This window comes from Homalodisca vitripennis, chromosome 4 (assembly GCF_021130785.1).
Source record: "Homalodisca vitripennis isolate AUS2020 chromosome 4, UT_GWSS_2.1, whole genome shotgun sequence".
NCBI classification, from domain to species: Eukaryota; Metazoa; Arthropoda; class Insecta; order Hemiptera; family Cicadellidae; genus Homalodisca; species Homalodisca vitripennis.
Genome location: NC_060210.1, coordinates 153101282 through 153117445, shown reverse-complemented (window position 1 = coordinate 153117445; position 16164 = coordinate 153101282). Strand labels below are relative to the sequence as shown.

General features: G+C 31.6%; 1 protein-coding gene across 1 annotated transcript; it reads right to left on the bottom strand.

Moving 5' to 3' along the window:
- Positions 1 to 1169: 1169 nt before the first annotated feature.
- LOC124361235 lies at positions 1170 to 12224 on the bottom strand. The gene is made up of 4 exons (XM_046815279.1): positions 12103 to 12224; positions 6098 to 6229; positions 2443 to 2571; positions 1170 to 1508 (listed from the first exon to the last, which is right to left on the bottom strand). The coding sequence occupies exons 1-4, from the start codon at positions 12214 to 12216 to the stop codon at positions 1170 to 1172; spliced, it is 714 nt and encodes a 237-aa protein (XP_046671235.1). The 5' UTR covers positions 12217 to 12224.
- Between the last annotated feature and the right edge of the window lie 3940 nt (positions 12225 to 16164).

Below are 16164 nucleotides of genomic sequence, written 5' to 3'. Positions count from 1 at the left end.
AGTTAGTTTATATACAGATACGCGTGACTGACTCAATTCACTAGCAGGAGGCCTTAAATTGCTTTACAACGAACACGAACACAAATACGTGTATATGGCTGAGATAAAAATAATTTTCTGTGGTCCTAAATTTAATATATAAATAATGACCCTATTACTATTGTATAAAAGGAGTAAAAAAGTAAACTTGTAAGGATATGGACGAATACCATTTAAAAAAATAACAGATCATAAAGCAATGGTAGCCATACTATTTTAATTCATATGACTGGTTCCAATCACCGTTGTTGTGAATATTTCCTCTGACTATAACTTGTACGCCTTTATCGCATGTAAATCCTAATATTATGCTTTTGTTTTACACAAAATTGACACTAACAAGGTTGAATGGACACTGATTTTAATAGTTTGAAAAAGTTTAAAGCCAATAGAAAGCGTCCCTACGTTTTATTTACTGAAGAATAACTGAGTAGCTTAAGCGTGAAACATTTTAGATAGCTTCTTATATATTTGTAATAAGAAAAGAATAATTCATTTATAATCCCTTTAAAAAGGTCTTGGCACATCTTTAAATACAGTTCAAAATTGTTAATTTGTTACTATCGCTAAAATATTAATTGTAGACTTTTACTTTAAAGATTATGCGACAAAAGGTTCCCCACAGGTTTTCCACACAAAAGGTCTCTTCGTCTAGTCAGAGAAGATGACCTCGAGACGAGGAGGCATTAGGATTTAGGACGTGATCACTAGGCAAGGAAGCGATAGGACATAATTATTAGGTGACCACTAGGTGCAGAGGCGGTAGGACAAACGAAATAAACACTAGGTGAGAAGGTAATGGGTCAGGGGATGTGACCTCTAGGGGAGGGGGCGATTAGTCATAGGAGGTGACCAATAGACAAGAAGACAATGGGTCAAATGACGAAAGCACTAGATGAGAAGACGGCGGGACAGACTAGGTAATCATTAGGCAAGAAGACAATGGATCATAGGGAGTGTCCGCTAGGGGAGGAGACGAGTAGGCAGAGGACGTGACCACTTAGTGAGGACGCGGCACAACAGAGGATGTAACCGATATGCAAAAAGGCAATGGGTCAAAGGAGGTGACCATTAGGCATGGAGGCGATGGTGGTAGTAATGTGGGCGAACATTAAAACACTATTTTACTACTATGTATAACTAAATATACTTGCTCGCAAGGAAGCGTTAGTTGGAGGGAAGTTAAACTTAATTGACGTAAGGCTTCTGGAAGGACAGTCGATTCTATGGATATTTAGTGTTAGTTCCAGATCCAGTTCGGTCATATTGGGATCTAACTGAGTGGTGATACCAGTAACTGTAACACTCTCCACGTCTTTGTTTAATTTAACTTTAAAGTCGAGAGGTGTAGTAAGTTCTGTTACTGCATTTATTTTATGTTGAAAGTGCTGGTTAAGAGAAATTGATATAAAATCTGATCTGATATCCGACGTACGCCACCAGTATATGTTATCCGTAAGGCGTGTAACCTGAAACATAAAACACACAACCATAAAGTATGTCATGTAACAACCCAGTAGAAAATTATAGAAACTTTATGATGTTTTGACCTTGTCGAGTATAATTATTAGGAATTTAAAGTAATAAACCATGCTATCTTTATTTAAATTTATTTAACAACCGCATTAATATTTTAACAACACGAATCAAAGAACCAAACTAGATTATAATACATGATGTGCATGCCAATCTGTACAAATACTCTTGACCTAAGAACTTAGCAACAATGTATAGTGGAATATCTTTGACTAAAAATTAATACATACAGAAAATGAATCTATCGAAAATTCAGTTTTACGTGTTCCTTTCTCCCTTTAAGTATTTATAATCCAAATTTATTTATATTGGAAAAATAATTTTCCGTATATAACAGCAGTTAAGAGATTCAGCTAATAAACTCGTTAAGGTTTATGAATTATTAGTGTAGTTTGTATAGTCATTCCAGTAACCTTTTATCAATAATCTTTTCTCGCTCATTTCCATGTCTTCTCCTCTTAGATTTTGTTCACATAAAAGGGTTCAGCCGCTAGTGAATGTATTTGACTTTATAAAAGTTAAGACTCCAATGATTATAACGCAGTGTACGATATGTCATACAATAAAGTCTAAGTATTATACATAACAATACGTTATGTCGTACACTATAATATTATGTCAACATTAATTTAAAGTTAATTGATTCATACTGTAATACTTTTATCAGCCAAAATATAAATTTTATTTAAAAAGCGGTACTAAAGACTATTTACTAGATTAAAGACTCTTGGAACAATTAGAAATAGATTTAGAAGTAGTAGTTAAATATACAGTGCAGCAAAAAATTCATCCATTTATAGCAACAGGACTGTACTCAACATGCAAATTTCCAGCAACATATCAGTAGATCTAAAAAGTGTTAATTACCAAAAGTGCCAAGTTTGTTTCTAGTGTTCCTTGTTTCTGTAGGCTTCGGAACAGAAAACTGGAAATGTTTACAGGTATATCTGTGTTTTGTGTCAAAACGTCATTCATGGGATAAGAGTCCTCATCTTCCTATAATCAATAAACTATTATAATATTTATTATATACACATAATATATATTTATATACGATTATAAATAAAATTTGTATAAATTGCAATAGTCAAATTTAATTTCAAATAAATATTGATTCACAAAAAGTGGCAGATACGGCCAAATACAAAATAATTTAATTGTAAAAAGTAAGGGCTCTGTGGGGTAATGGTAGCACATTCACCCGGCAAGTGAGAGATCCGGGTTCGAGTCCCGGCAGGGCACGTACTTGTCGTGATTCAATATTTATTTAAATTATATATATATATATATATATATATATATATATATATATATATATATATATATATATATATATATATATATATTCCGATTACTTTATGTGCAATCATTTACAACATTGCTAGTATATGTAATAGCAGTTGCCCAAGTAGCCTCGCACGCAATTTCCTTTTGAAAAACTGGACAATATATTCATGTGTTCTTTTTCTATGCCATAAGAAACAGTCTACAGTTCACTTATCGATAGTCACTTAAAGATATTCCAATCTCCTGATCCATTTTAGATTTAAGTTTAAAGATCAGTGTTTTGGGGTTCTTAAGTCGTAAAGTGAAACAGTTTTTTATAAGATTCGTATTTTCCTCCAACATTCAATGATAATTTATTTAAGTTCTCCGATGATTTCAGTAACAATAAGAGTTAGCCTTTTTATCCCAATGACGAAAGTGTATTGTATAACTAAAAAATTGCTGAGGTCAATATGAGTCTGTTCTGGCCGTTTAAATTCACTCCCGGTACAATCTATTTACGGTACCACAGTTTATTTGTGCTGCTGCACTGACCAAAAATATCTTCTCATGTGTTGGATCCGAAATTCAACTTAGATTAAATTTTAGTGATTGGTTTTGATTTTTTTTACCATTCAATAAATATGTATAAGTGGTATGTGCTTCTAGTACAAGGTCAACAGTGTATTATCCCCAATTGCTTTTCTATAACTACAATACAAATGCCACAATGTTAAAGGAGATAACAAGATTTGATTAGTTTATGTGCAAACATTCACAGCTTTATACGATAAGGTAGTTTTTATAACAACGTATAAATAGCATTCCCATTGCATTAGATAGATTATTGATCATTAATCATCAATTAATTAACTTTGTCTTTGCAATCTGCGTTACACTACTGATCTATCACTTAACAATAATTTGATATTTACTAAAATTTAAATGTAAACAAATCGTTCTGCCTCTTTGATGAACTTCACCTGAAATTGTTAAGTATCAGTTCAATTTGTTTTACGTGTCGGAGCGCTATCTGCCGGATCCAATGTAACAACACTCCAACATCAACAACAATTTATAAACAAATTAATTCATTAAACTATTTAAATTAAACCAAATTTTGAATCTAAACCATTCTCGAATTCCCTTCCATAAACTCAAAATTTCGTAAAAATCGGCCCATTCGCTTAGGAGTTCAGTGGCACACACTGGATAAATGTATTTATTTATAAATTTACATTCCTGGACTACTTAGAAAGCTAATCAAAATTAAAATGTCAATACGGTCTATAAAAGTCCCTAAGACTTTTTAGGAAGCATCGAAAATTTCATGGAATTTTTTTATGAAATGTATGAAAAATGTAATTTGAAAATTAAACTGCGACGTTACAAAACCATTTGAAAATCTATAAACTTTATTGTTACATTTCAAAAATGTATATTTATAAATGTATATAATATATAATTGTAAGTATATATAAACCAAATACACTTAAAATTCAAACAGCAAAGGTTTTCAAGTACTGTAAGAAATGTTTTTATGCTTAAGTTGTGCTAAAGTACTCCTGTAAATTCAACAACTATTAAAATACAAACTCATGTTAATCTTATGGTTTTAATCTATATTTAGTTTCTAATTTATTACACAAAATGTACAAACCTATATGTTATGCAACAAAATGTTAAGAAATATTTACTGAATGTTTCAATAAAATAACTTTAGGAACTCAAGAAACTCTATTTATGAACGGTGAAATTTTGACATTTATAGAAATAAACGTAAAAAAGTAATGTGAAGGAATAGTATTGTGGACAAAATTATGAAGTGAATTGTTAAACTTTAATACATGCTGTTGCCTTTCTCGTACATGATAACTGTAAATTACATATTTCGCAAAGTTCTGTTGTATTTGTGACTGGAATAATGAAATTTTGCAACAAAAAGTATTTAATTATTAAAGTTTTCCATTTTCATACAGGTGTAGTGATTTCATTGTGAAATTATGATAAATCATAGATGATATGTTTTAGGATAGATTGTATTATTGAAATAATCATGAAATGCAAAACTATGATTAAATTATGAACACTGACAAAAGCGTGCATTTTAATGAACACGAATACCATATTGCTGCTATGTAAAATAATTCTCAAGGACAAGCGTTGGTATTATCAGCATACTAGAGGTTAAGCTTTGCTGATACGCACGCCTGTGTCATAACATACAAAATTGTATTGATATAAATAAACATTCGTTTTATTTCTTATGTATTTTTAGAAAAAAGCACAGAAGTTTAAATGAAAAAAATGTATTGGTTCGTTCAAATTAGTGTAAATAATATAGTCAAAATTCCATAATTTCCTAATTGTTTCACTCACGGAGGATGATTGTATATATAGCTTTTATCAAATTTTATTAGATATCCTTATAATAAACATTACAATAAAGTAAGTTCATATTATTTAGTTTGTATACTTTCCAAAAATTCAAAAGTGCACCTCATACATATTGAAACCTAGATATCCATAACGTTTTTTATTTATCTTAGTAGAACAAGTATAATCAATAAAACCAAATATATATATATATATATATATATATATATATATATATATATATATATATGATATATGGTATAAAATGACCAGTTAATAATTAGTTTTTATCCATCTATATGTAATATAGATATAACTCTACATGTAATTTTTCTGTAAATCCAAAGAGAAACAGTTATATAATTACATCTGGTTATATAATTATAAAACTATTTCTTTTTGCTTCTACAAGAAAATTACGATATAAGTAGATACGAAGTAATTATTAACAACTGTTACACATGTTGTAACAGAGGTGAATTTATTTGAAAAATATTTCGTTTGATAAAGTTTTTGTTTGAAATTTTATGAAATTCCAAAACCAAAGAAATTGAAACATTTCAATATGTGACCTTAAATTAAAGCATGCAAATATATTTTTTTTCGATCCAATATTTTTTAAAAGTATATTTGTATATTAAAAACTGTTATTAGCAAAGGAAGTTCTTAAAAGAGGTAATGATGTTGAAAGATTTACATTTAAATAATATATGAAAGTAAACTGAATTAGAAAAGCAAACTAGTAAGTAAACTAAAAAGTAAAACATAAATTTTTTGTTGCAAAGGAAATGCTTTCAGATCTGATACTCTACAAAATTTACTTAAATATAAACTGAAATCTTACGTTATCGATAAATAAACTATATATACAAATCAGTACCATTGCCCACATAACAATTTTATCTCCTTTAGATGCCACTTTGGAAGGTGGCTGCCCTGAAGTTTGTACGTAGCTCACTGCCTTTTTGGTTAGTTCTATTATTTCCTCTGTAAATATTGATACTCTTCTCAACTGGAAAATTACAAATTTTATTTCTAAATATATTCATCGTAAATGAAACAAATTGCACTAATAGAGATACTTTTACTTTTGATACTAGATTTATATTGAATCTCAACTACTGTAAGAGTACAAAAACATAATTTATACCAAATAGTACATTCAATCCTGAAAAATTATTAGTTTGTGTAAAGGTCGGGTAGTTGTATATTTTTTATATTATCTGCCTAGATTTGGAACAGATATATAAAGTAAAAGCTTTTTACTCCTCGTACTAATACGGTGAACTTTTAGTACATTTATAAATTTTCTAAAAAAACTAAACGTTTTGACATAATACTTTTATTTCCTTTCTTAAATAAAAAGAAACTAGACGACTATAAATGTAGGTCAAGTAGTTACATAAATATAACCCTTCAGGGCACTGACAAAATATATAACAATTATTAAGAATTACATTACGTGTTTCATTTATACATATAGTAATAAAACTATGTATTTTGAATAATAGTTTGAAATTGGAATTAGATAAAGTGAATGAATTTTCTACTGTTTGTACTAAAAGGGTTGTGTTAGTTTATGTACACAGTAATCCGAACATTATTCAATTATTGCAAAACTGTAATAAATGGCGCATTTATTAAATTTTAGTGTAAGTATACGCATTGTTGAAAAACCTATTTTATAACGCATGGCAGTACTTAATTTAATCAAGAAAAATACATGGACAATAGTTGTAATGTAAGCAGGGCAAAACTAGCCCTTATATTGTTATGTATATTATCGTTTAAACGTTAGAAAATATGCAAAATTACTAAGAAATCGGGATAATTTAGCATATATTGCTAAAACAATACGTCTTTAGATAAATAATAGTCCACGGTTGTCAACAGAAATATTTTTTAATAATATTAGGGCAGAATATTCAATACTTACACTTATGTGTACACAGTCTATCTGCTATAGTTTGGTTAATGCGTTTGTACTTCTTAGCTGTAGCGCATAGGAATTGGGTTTCGAGAAGTTGTGACGCTACTATGAGGGTATTACAGTATGACGTTTAATTGGTCAGCCTACACGTCTCGGGCAGCGGTTCGGGTTAATCAAGTGTGCTATGACGTAAACCAATTTGATATTCCTCACTGGAAACAGTAGGGCAAAAATTTCCATAAAGGCTATGTACCAGGACATTGGCATTAAGAGCCGGATGTTGAGAAATAACCATGAGTTTTACCTAACGAGAACAATGTTAATCTTTTTCATACCCCTACTGTGTTATACTTAACCAATTATTTGTAATGTTTATTTTAAAGGTCTTATAAATAGGCCACCCGTGTTTTGAGTATTTTTTAGTTTATATGGTTACCTTTGAAACATTTCAATTGCTTAATTAGAATGTTTTAAATATTTCAATTATTTCCAACAGCAATATTTTAAACTGTAGTAACATAAGGATTCGTATTTGGTATCAATCAAAAGGTCTTTCACTCTATAATGGCGTCTTTAGTGAATTTGAAATACACCCGATTGTAGGCACCTGTACAACTTCCTATCGTACAATTTATTATATAGTATACTTTACTACCGCAAAGTGTGAACTTCTTATTTAGGACATATAGGTTTAAATTAAGTTTTATTAGAATATAAGGGATTTATGAAGAAGGAAGTTTCTTAAACTAATAGCCGAACGGAGTTTATTTTAAAAACTACAAATTATTGTAATAAGTGTTTTTTGTCCTGATTCTTACAAATACGTAATACAGTAACTAAGGGTTCTTTTTCCGCCACGTTGCAGTTACATCTCTTTCCTATGTATACGGTTATTTATCAGATCTTATGTGATTGTTCATTAATATAGCTTATGATTCGTGTATTATTACTTAACTTACAAAGTTGACAATAGAATTTAAGAACGAAACCACACAGGCGAAGTGGAAAACTAACAAAATTCTATTAGAATAAGGACTAAACTGCACTTTGAAAAAATTAAACAAAATTATTGAGATCAGAAAACGACTTGATTCCGATGTCTACACGTATATATGAGATTCCATGGTGTTGTACCTACATAGGAAAATAAAACGTTTAGTATCTGTAGTAATTTCATGAAATCGTTAAACCCACAAAATATCAAATTGCAGGAATTTTTCTATATTAAAACATAGTTAAAAATTAATATTTAATAGGATTCATCATATCCTTTAAATAGATCTGTAACATTAGTAAATAGTAATAAGAGAAAATTTAAAACTCAAGTAAGAAAATAACAGTATAATATTGACTAAAACCTAATTTCCTGTAACAAAGCAGTCGTAACTATCCCCTATTTGTAAGATTTGTTCATGACTGGTATGGGCTATGTAATTACAATTCTATTTCCTTCTTTCGTTTGTAGGTGCTCATTTCTAATTGCATTATTTGACTGGCAGTTTGGGATAAAATCGTGTCGACTTAATCGAGCTCTCCACAGAGAAAACAAGATATTTAGACATTACCAAATTTTATATAAATTTAACCAAAATTACTAGGTGCGAGATGACAATATAAAAACGGCAGAAAAAGTCTGTGAATTTAGATGTGACATATAAAACGTACTGGAGTGTTGCAGACTTTTGTAAGACTGAACACTCAGTAATACAATACACTTTTGTAATACTGCTAAAAGACTACTATGCCAATAGCTTTCTAATCTAATTTAAGAAAATTTATTGATAGTTGAGAATTTGCATTCGTTTCGTTCTATACACAAAACGTTTCAAAATTTTACATAATTTTAAACACTTTTGTATATAATAATAAAATTTAAAAGAAGGCCGAGGGAATCTACAGACCAAAGGTTTCTTGAATAGGCAAATTTCCAATGGCATGAGTCCTACAGTATTCACAGTATTATAGAATACACCCACATAGATACTTAGATAGACAAAAATCGTCTCTAGACCAGAAGTTTCTTGAGAGAGAAGTTATGGAGAGTATCAGCTCCTATAAACAGTAAACAATCGAAGAACAGGGATCACGTATTGAATGGAATATCACTTAGTCGGAGGTCTACGACAGTCACAGAGCTCCTGAGGCCAGATATTTCTAGAGCTTGATTCGTTGTGGAGTTCATGAATGTCTCAATGTCAAAAATCCAAAGAAGCTCGCAGTTTCCTATACCGGAAATCACTAAAACCAATATTCTGAAAACATCCCATATTCCAAAAATGTTCAAATTTAAGCAAGCTTCCAAAGGATAGGAATACTTAAAGGCAGTATTCAGGTGCCTAGGGCGCTAGGCAATAGGCATTTTTGGGAGGGTGCAAAAAATGGAAAAACAAATTGCCGTGGTTGTAACTGCATACATCATCATAAAACGTACTTTTTCCAGGCTTTCTTGAGCTGATAAGTGAATTTGATCAATTTCTCGCCTAACACAGCAACACATGGCAACAAAGGCAAAGATAGTGTACCATACCTTTTGTCTGACATTTGCAGTGAATTTATTGAGATTATGAGCAAAGAATTACTTATACAAATCTTAAATGTAATCAAGCAGGCTCGCTATTCGTAGACTCCACAGCTGACGTGTCGCACACAGACAAATGACTGTAGTACTTCGGTATGTTTCATTGCTCAATGCTTGTGTCAGCGAACGTCTCATACAACTTTTACCAAGTGTGTACCACAAGTGTGTATCTTGAAGTTTGGAAGAAGCAACCCTCAGTTTACTTGAGAAACTTGAGCTGGATGTCGATAACTGTCGTGGAAAAAGTTACTACAATGCATGAAACATGTCTGGCATATACTCAGGTCTTCAGGCAAGGATTAACAGCAAAAATGATCTTGCTGACTATGTTCCATGTGCAGCTCTCTTACTAAACCTTGCTTAGTGTTTTGCTGCCGAGAAGGTGTGTCCAGCTAACACACAGTATTTTTTACATTCTTTCAAGGGCTGTATGCTTTTTTCTCGGCATCCACTTACAGGTGGAAAATCCTAAAAAGTCGTATTGAAAAGAGTAACGAAGGAAAATCAAAGAAAGATCAGAGAAAGCTAATGGTAAAACCTCTGAGTGACACAAGATGGTCTGCTAGAGTAGACGCCCTTCGAGCTTTAAAAATAAGTCGACATGAATTAAAAGATGCTCTTGAGAGCTAAATAAAGGCGAGACTCAGACACCAGACACCCAGCACAGCCGCTCGGTTTCTTAAAACACTAGGAAGTTTCCAAACCATGTTATCAACTATGATCTGGGACGACAGTTTCGAGAGAGTTGATAAAACAAGTAAGTCTCTTCGAAATCAAAATTTAGACCTATTTAGTGCTACAAAGGAACTTGAAACACTATCCTAATTTTTTAGTAAAAAGAGAGATTCATTTGATGATTTCCAGTCCAAAGCATTGAAACTTGCAGAAAAAGAAGAAGCTGACAATATGACAAAGTAAGAAAAAGAACGTTATTGCCCGATGCAAAGAAGGACAGAAGCATGGAAGAAAAATCTCCTCGAGTAAGATTTTGGACTGGGGTGTTTATTGCCATTGTTAACAAATTAGATTTGCAGTTCAACAAAAGAAGGGAGGCCTATAAAAATCTCGACACTAGATATAAGATCTTACAAAATTTAGATGAGAAAAATTCCAAAGAGGTGGTTTGTGAAGCTGAACTGTTAGGAGAATTGTACAAGAACGATATTAATGGGCAAGACTTTGCCCAGGAATGTAACCATTTCAAACAATACATGGTTTTGGAGAACCTTTCTAAGATCAAAGAAATGTAAGCCAACAGATTAGAGAACACTTTCCCCTATTTGGAGGTCGCTCTCAGGATATTTCTAACCTTACCTTTTAAGCTTTGAATAGAATGAAGTCAGAAATTAGATCGATGATGGTTGATGAATAGCTCCATGGCTTATTGTTGCTGTGCACCCAAAATGACATTACTTTAAAATTAGACTACATAAACATTATTGCCAACACGGAAAATCAGAAAAAGCTATTGTATGAATCTCTAGTCAGTCTAGTGGCAATCCAACAAACAAAAAATAATTCAAAGAAAATGTGATTAAACGAATAATATAAATAATGTAAATATTTCAAATGTGAAGAAGGGAGGGTGGGTGGTCCGTGAGGTATATTACACGCCTTCCCACCGGAAGCCAGTAGATACCTCACGGCTGCCGGTGCTAGTACGGGACACGGCGGCTCCATAGGTGGATAATGGGAAGAGTTAAGGGACATTAAGTCTAAAGTCCTTCCCGAACCAAAACCTGCATGTCAGACAAAATCTAAATTTACGGAGTATAGGCGTTATGGGAGGTCTGGTGGGGGGGGGGGGGGCGTAGTCAGCTGGTAGGGATATAAAAAGGGGCGCAACTCTTCGTTGTGCCTAAGGCTAAGACTATCCAGTGTCCAAGACTCCCAAAATTTTCCTAGAGTAAGAAACTTGTATGAGCCATTTTCTAGACTAGTTCCCAGAAAAGAGGATACGTCATAGACTAGAAGGTAAAAGGCAATGGTACAGTAAAAAAATAAGGTCAAATGAGGTAACATTCGAAGGCTTAGATTCCTCTAAATTGGTAAAGAACTGGAAATGCACTTTTGATTATGAATGGTACATTTATAATAATGCATATGTATCGTCAATTCAAAGTATAATATTTGAAATGTATAACATTTTATTTAGACCCTATAATAATTCGGTACATCAGAAAACTCTGACAATGACCAATTATACCTGTAGGTTAGGAAGTGGAGCAGTGTAAATAAAGAAATATAGCCTGACGTTGGGATTTTATAGATTGAGCACATCAATTTTGTATTATTTATTGTTTTAAAACTTTAGTATCATTAATTTAAGCATGTTTACTTATAGTTTGAAGAAAACGTGAAAGCTAAAGTATATAACCTCGTTTAGAAGTTTTAGTGTAAAGTCATCTGGTGGCACATTCTCTGTTCCTGGATCCTTGCACATCAACCCAGCCTGAAGACATGTAAGTATAACTCTGTGGAAAAGAAACATAAGGATTAGTTCATGCATAATTAAACGGATATCTAGGTTATCCATCAATATTTCAAATAAGAAAGTTTGTGGAGATGTTCGGATGTCTCTAAGTTAGATGTTTGTATACCTGGATCACAGAAAGCAATTTGCCTGGGATTTTCTCGGAATTTTGTATTAGCGTAACAAATACCAGCTGACATCATTTGTTGCAAATTTTAATGGTAGTAGTAGCCTATTATAGATTTTTTTCTATAGATAATAGCATATTTAAAAGTAGCTGAAGGTAAAGAATACAGGAAAAAGGCACTAATATGACTCAAAAAACCAATCGTTCTGCTATTACAAATTCAGGAATAGGCGTAGTTTTTTTAATATTTATAGTTTGTTACTTTTTGTAAAACGACATACGAAATAACCGTATTAATATCCTGGGGATTCATTATTAAACAGTAAGAGATTATCATAAATTAAATAAAAGATTTGTTGTGCGTCGATGTTGGAGAATTTTGTTTAAGGCCCTTTTATGTTCTTTAAATTTGAGCATTTAAAAATGTTTTTTAATGCTACTATACATGTACTCACCTATATAATAGTTGAATAATAAGCTGTTCATGGGAAAACAGTGGTTTTGGTCTTATATAACTGAGGTTAACTCAATATTTAATTTTAAAGGCATTTTGTAGAATCTTGCTTATGGTTTGTGACGATATTGCATTTGTAAATTTAAAAAGATGTACCACACAAGCTATGTTTTCATTGATACAAAATGGGGTGTATAGTAGGAACAATTTTACAAATTGAAAATAATTTCCTTGTATTTTATCTCGTAGAATTAAGGGGAATGAAAGATTTTTTTATAGTGTTCTCTAGCTTTTCAGCTTTCAGCTTTTCACATCAAATGGGTAGTAAATGGTTTAAAAAAATGTTGCTTATACAACAATGTTTAGCATTATTTGCTGAATTATGCCACAATAAGTCATATGATATGTTGCCTTATTTGAAAGGAAAGAATATATTCATGACCATTTATTATTTCAACATCAAATAAATTGTAATGCTCGCAATAAAATCTGTATTTTAGGACTTAGCTGAACCTACGTTGTTGAAAAAGTGTCCAGAAGGAGAAAGCATAAAAACAAATTTTGTCTCGCTTTCCAACAAGATCCTTCATATGCCTAAACACTAATTGGGTGCATGAGATTCTGTGAAAATCCAAGGTTGGATATTGTAGTAAATGTAACTATTGAACAGTTCGGATAGAAACTTTGGGAAACCTGTAAGTACGGTTTGTGCCCAAATTTTCCCTGTTAATATAAATACATGTGTCATACAACTCATTTTGTATTGATGCAACTGGAGTGTATTACGAGGGAGAGTCTATAAACTGAAAGTAAATAAATTATATTCTGTCTCCAAAAATTGGTTAATATAGACAACATTGCGTAGTTTCCAAGTAACTGGCTTAGATGAAGAATACAAATATCAGTAAAATCAGATTACTACTAAAAATCAACATTTTAAACTTATATAAAAAGTTAGTAAATACATTTAGCATCTCAAATTACACCGGCGGATACTAAGTGTCCAGTCAATAATTAGTTTATATGATATTTTAATGTTTTTCGATGTACAATATTTTACAATTATGTCTTATTAGTGCAATATTCAGTTTTGCTATTTAGAAGAGTTTGGTTAGCATTGTATTTTTTAAATAATCAATAACCTGGGTAGTTACAATCGGGCGATTTCTCCTCATTGGTTAAACCAATGTAAATAACCAATATCTGAGTTCACATAACATAGCCTGATTGGTATAGCGTTCGATAGACTTCCAAAATAACCTGATGTGTCTCTCTTTAACTCGATGTAACCTGAAGCTGTTTCTCTGAGTAAGGTGTGGGGTGTCTCGAATGCTCTGCCAACCGCCATCCATCGATAAGCTCCGAGTGACTCCACGGGAGCCCCAATGGAGGATGTAGTGTCTCAGTCGAGCCATGCAGCGAGTGTGAGAGGAAGAAAACCACGTCGGTGAGTAGGCATCAACGCTACCACTCCTCTTTATCTTATGTTTATTTGCCTCTTTTTAATGTTTTATTTTTCATCAGAGCCAGGTCTATTGTACTCTTCTTTAATTTTTTCACAATTTCTCTCGCTCGTGTTCTGCTTGAACTTAATGTAGTTCTCTAGTTCTTTATATTTAATTTTTAATACATCCCGTTAACATTACCATTAAATTTGTCCATTAAAGTTTTTTTCTTAAATTTGTTCTTTAATTTTGTCTGTTAACTTTGTCTCAATAATTTATCTGTATTGTTCATCTCATCTTTGCGAAAATAGTGACAACTCCGTTTCGAAGATGTGTTAGCTTTTACACTGTAAAGTATTTCGACCTTATTATATTTTGTACACTCTAAATTCTGCACCCATCCCATTCAGTATGCAACTGGCATCACATGTGGTCTCGCTATTCTCAAATGAACCTTGCTCTAGGTAACGTTCCATTCAAGGTATTTAGTTTCAATGTCACGATGGAACACAGACTAGTGTAAATAAACTCTCATAAATTTACATATTATTCTTTTGTGCCTTGATAATTCTATTCTCCCTATAATAAATGTTCTTGGAATTCTAATATTTAACAAAACTAATTGGAACCTCAATTGTAAGTTAGACATTGCTAATTAATACTCGATTTTAATTCCATTCTACTCTAAATACTAATTATTTAAAAATTTGAACAATGTATGTCTCTTAATAGCATTTTTAGTAAAGTAAAGTAATTATAATTTAATACTTATCTACAATGCAATCTACAAATGTATTTAAGTTCAGAAAATAATTTAAAGTTGACACACTTCGACTCTAAATGGTCAATCTGTATTATTCTCTACTTGTTTATCAGTGTGACATTTTAATAGGCTATATTATTTGTTGTTTCAAACATATATTTTGATCACTAGAAGGTATAAAATATTTTATTGCTATGTTAATATTCCAAATGAAATAGTTTATTGTAATCCACTTATCTCTCTTCTTGTTATCACGTATGTTCAAACTATATTATATTTCTCCAGCAAAAGGTTGCATTGCTACTAAACAATAATTTGAAACTTTGTTTATGTTTTGTTGTCATAATAGACTATTTATTCTTGGAGATATGGTTACTCTGATTTGAAACAGCTGATTTTTTCATTTAAAATAAATCATGGGAAATATTTATAATGGGCTGGAATTTCCGTTGGAATCGTTTTATGTATATTTATAATATTTAATTAACTTACTTTGTCTTATCAGACAACATGCAAAATATAAATGTGTTTGTTAAAGCTATACTTCTTTTAAAAACTTGTAATGCTTTTATACAAAAACCGCTTATTCTCTTGCACTCTAAAATATTAAACTCGTCTGTGCGATAACTCTGTCCTTAGTGTTTATCAGATCCTCCAATATTTAGTTGTATAGCATTACTTATTTTCAGTATCACTAAAAATAATATTTTAATTCGGTTTATAAGTCTAAGGACGTGAGTCTAGTACATCGAAAAGCAAGAAACCTTCGCGTGGGATTTCATGTTAATGAAGACATATTTGTAATAAAAACATTAAAAAATGCATCTTTAATTCTTAAACAGTTTTCAATTCCAAGAGTCAGAATAAAAATTGTCAACTCATAATTATCACAAATCACCCAGCTATCAATGACTCGGCAGGTTAAAGTTGTTAAAAATATGAGACAGACTTAACCTACGGCTACCACAGAGGCTACGACTCTCTGAGAGCAACGACCTCGCGTGTGACGTACGGATAAGAGGGTGTCTGGAGAATAGGATGTAGAAAGAGTGGCAAGACTGATCTACCCTAGCATATAGCTGCAGCGCAGATATACTCATTTTCTTGTAATAATTTCAATACTGTATCAAAACAACCACAATATTTGTATTATTTAGTAGAATTTACTAAAGGACAA

What these genes read in the sequence shown, in the direction of transcription:
- LOC124361235 (XM_046815279.1), bottom strand. Translation starts at nt 12,216, where the DNA reads ATGTTTCTTTTCCACAGAGTTATACTTACATGTCTTCAGGCTGGGTTG. An exon ending in CACTAAAACTTCTAAACGAG is followed by an intron (nt 6,230 to 12,102) that starts GTTATATACTTT and finishes GTAATTTTCCAG; the next exon opens with TTGAGAAGAGTATCAATATT. An exon ending in AAACAAACTTGGCACTTTTG is followed by an intron (nt 1,509 to 2,442) that starts GTAATTAACACT and finishes TTTATGTTTCAG; the next exon opens with GTTACACGCCTTACGGATAA.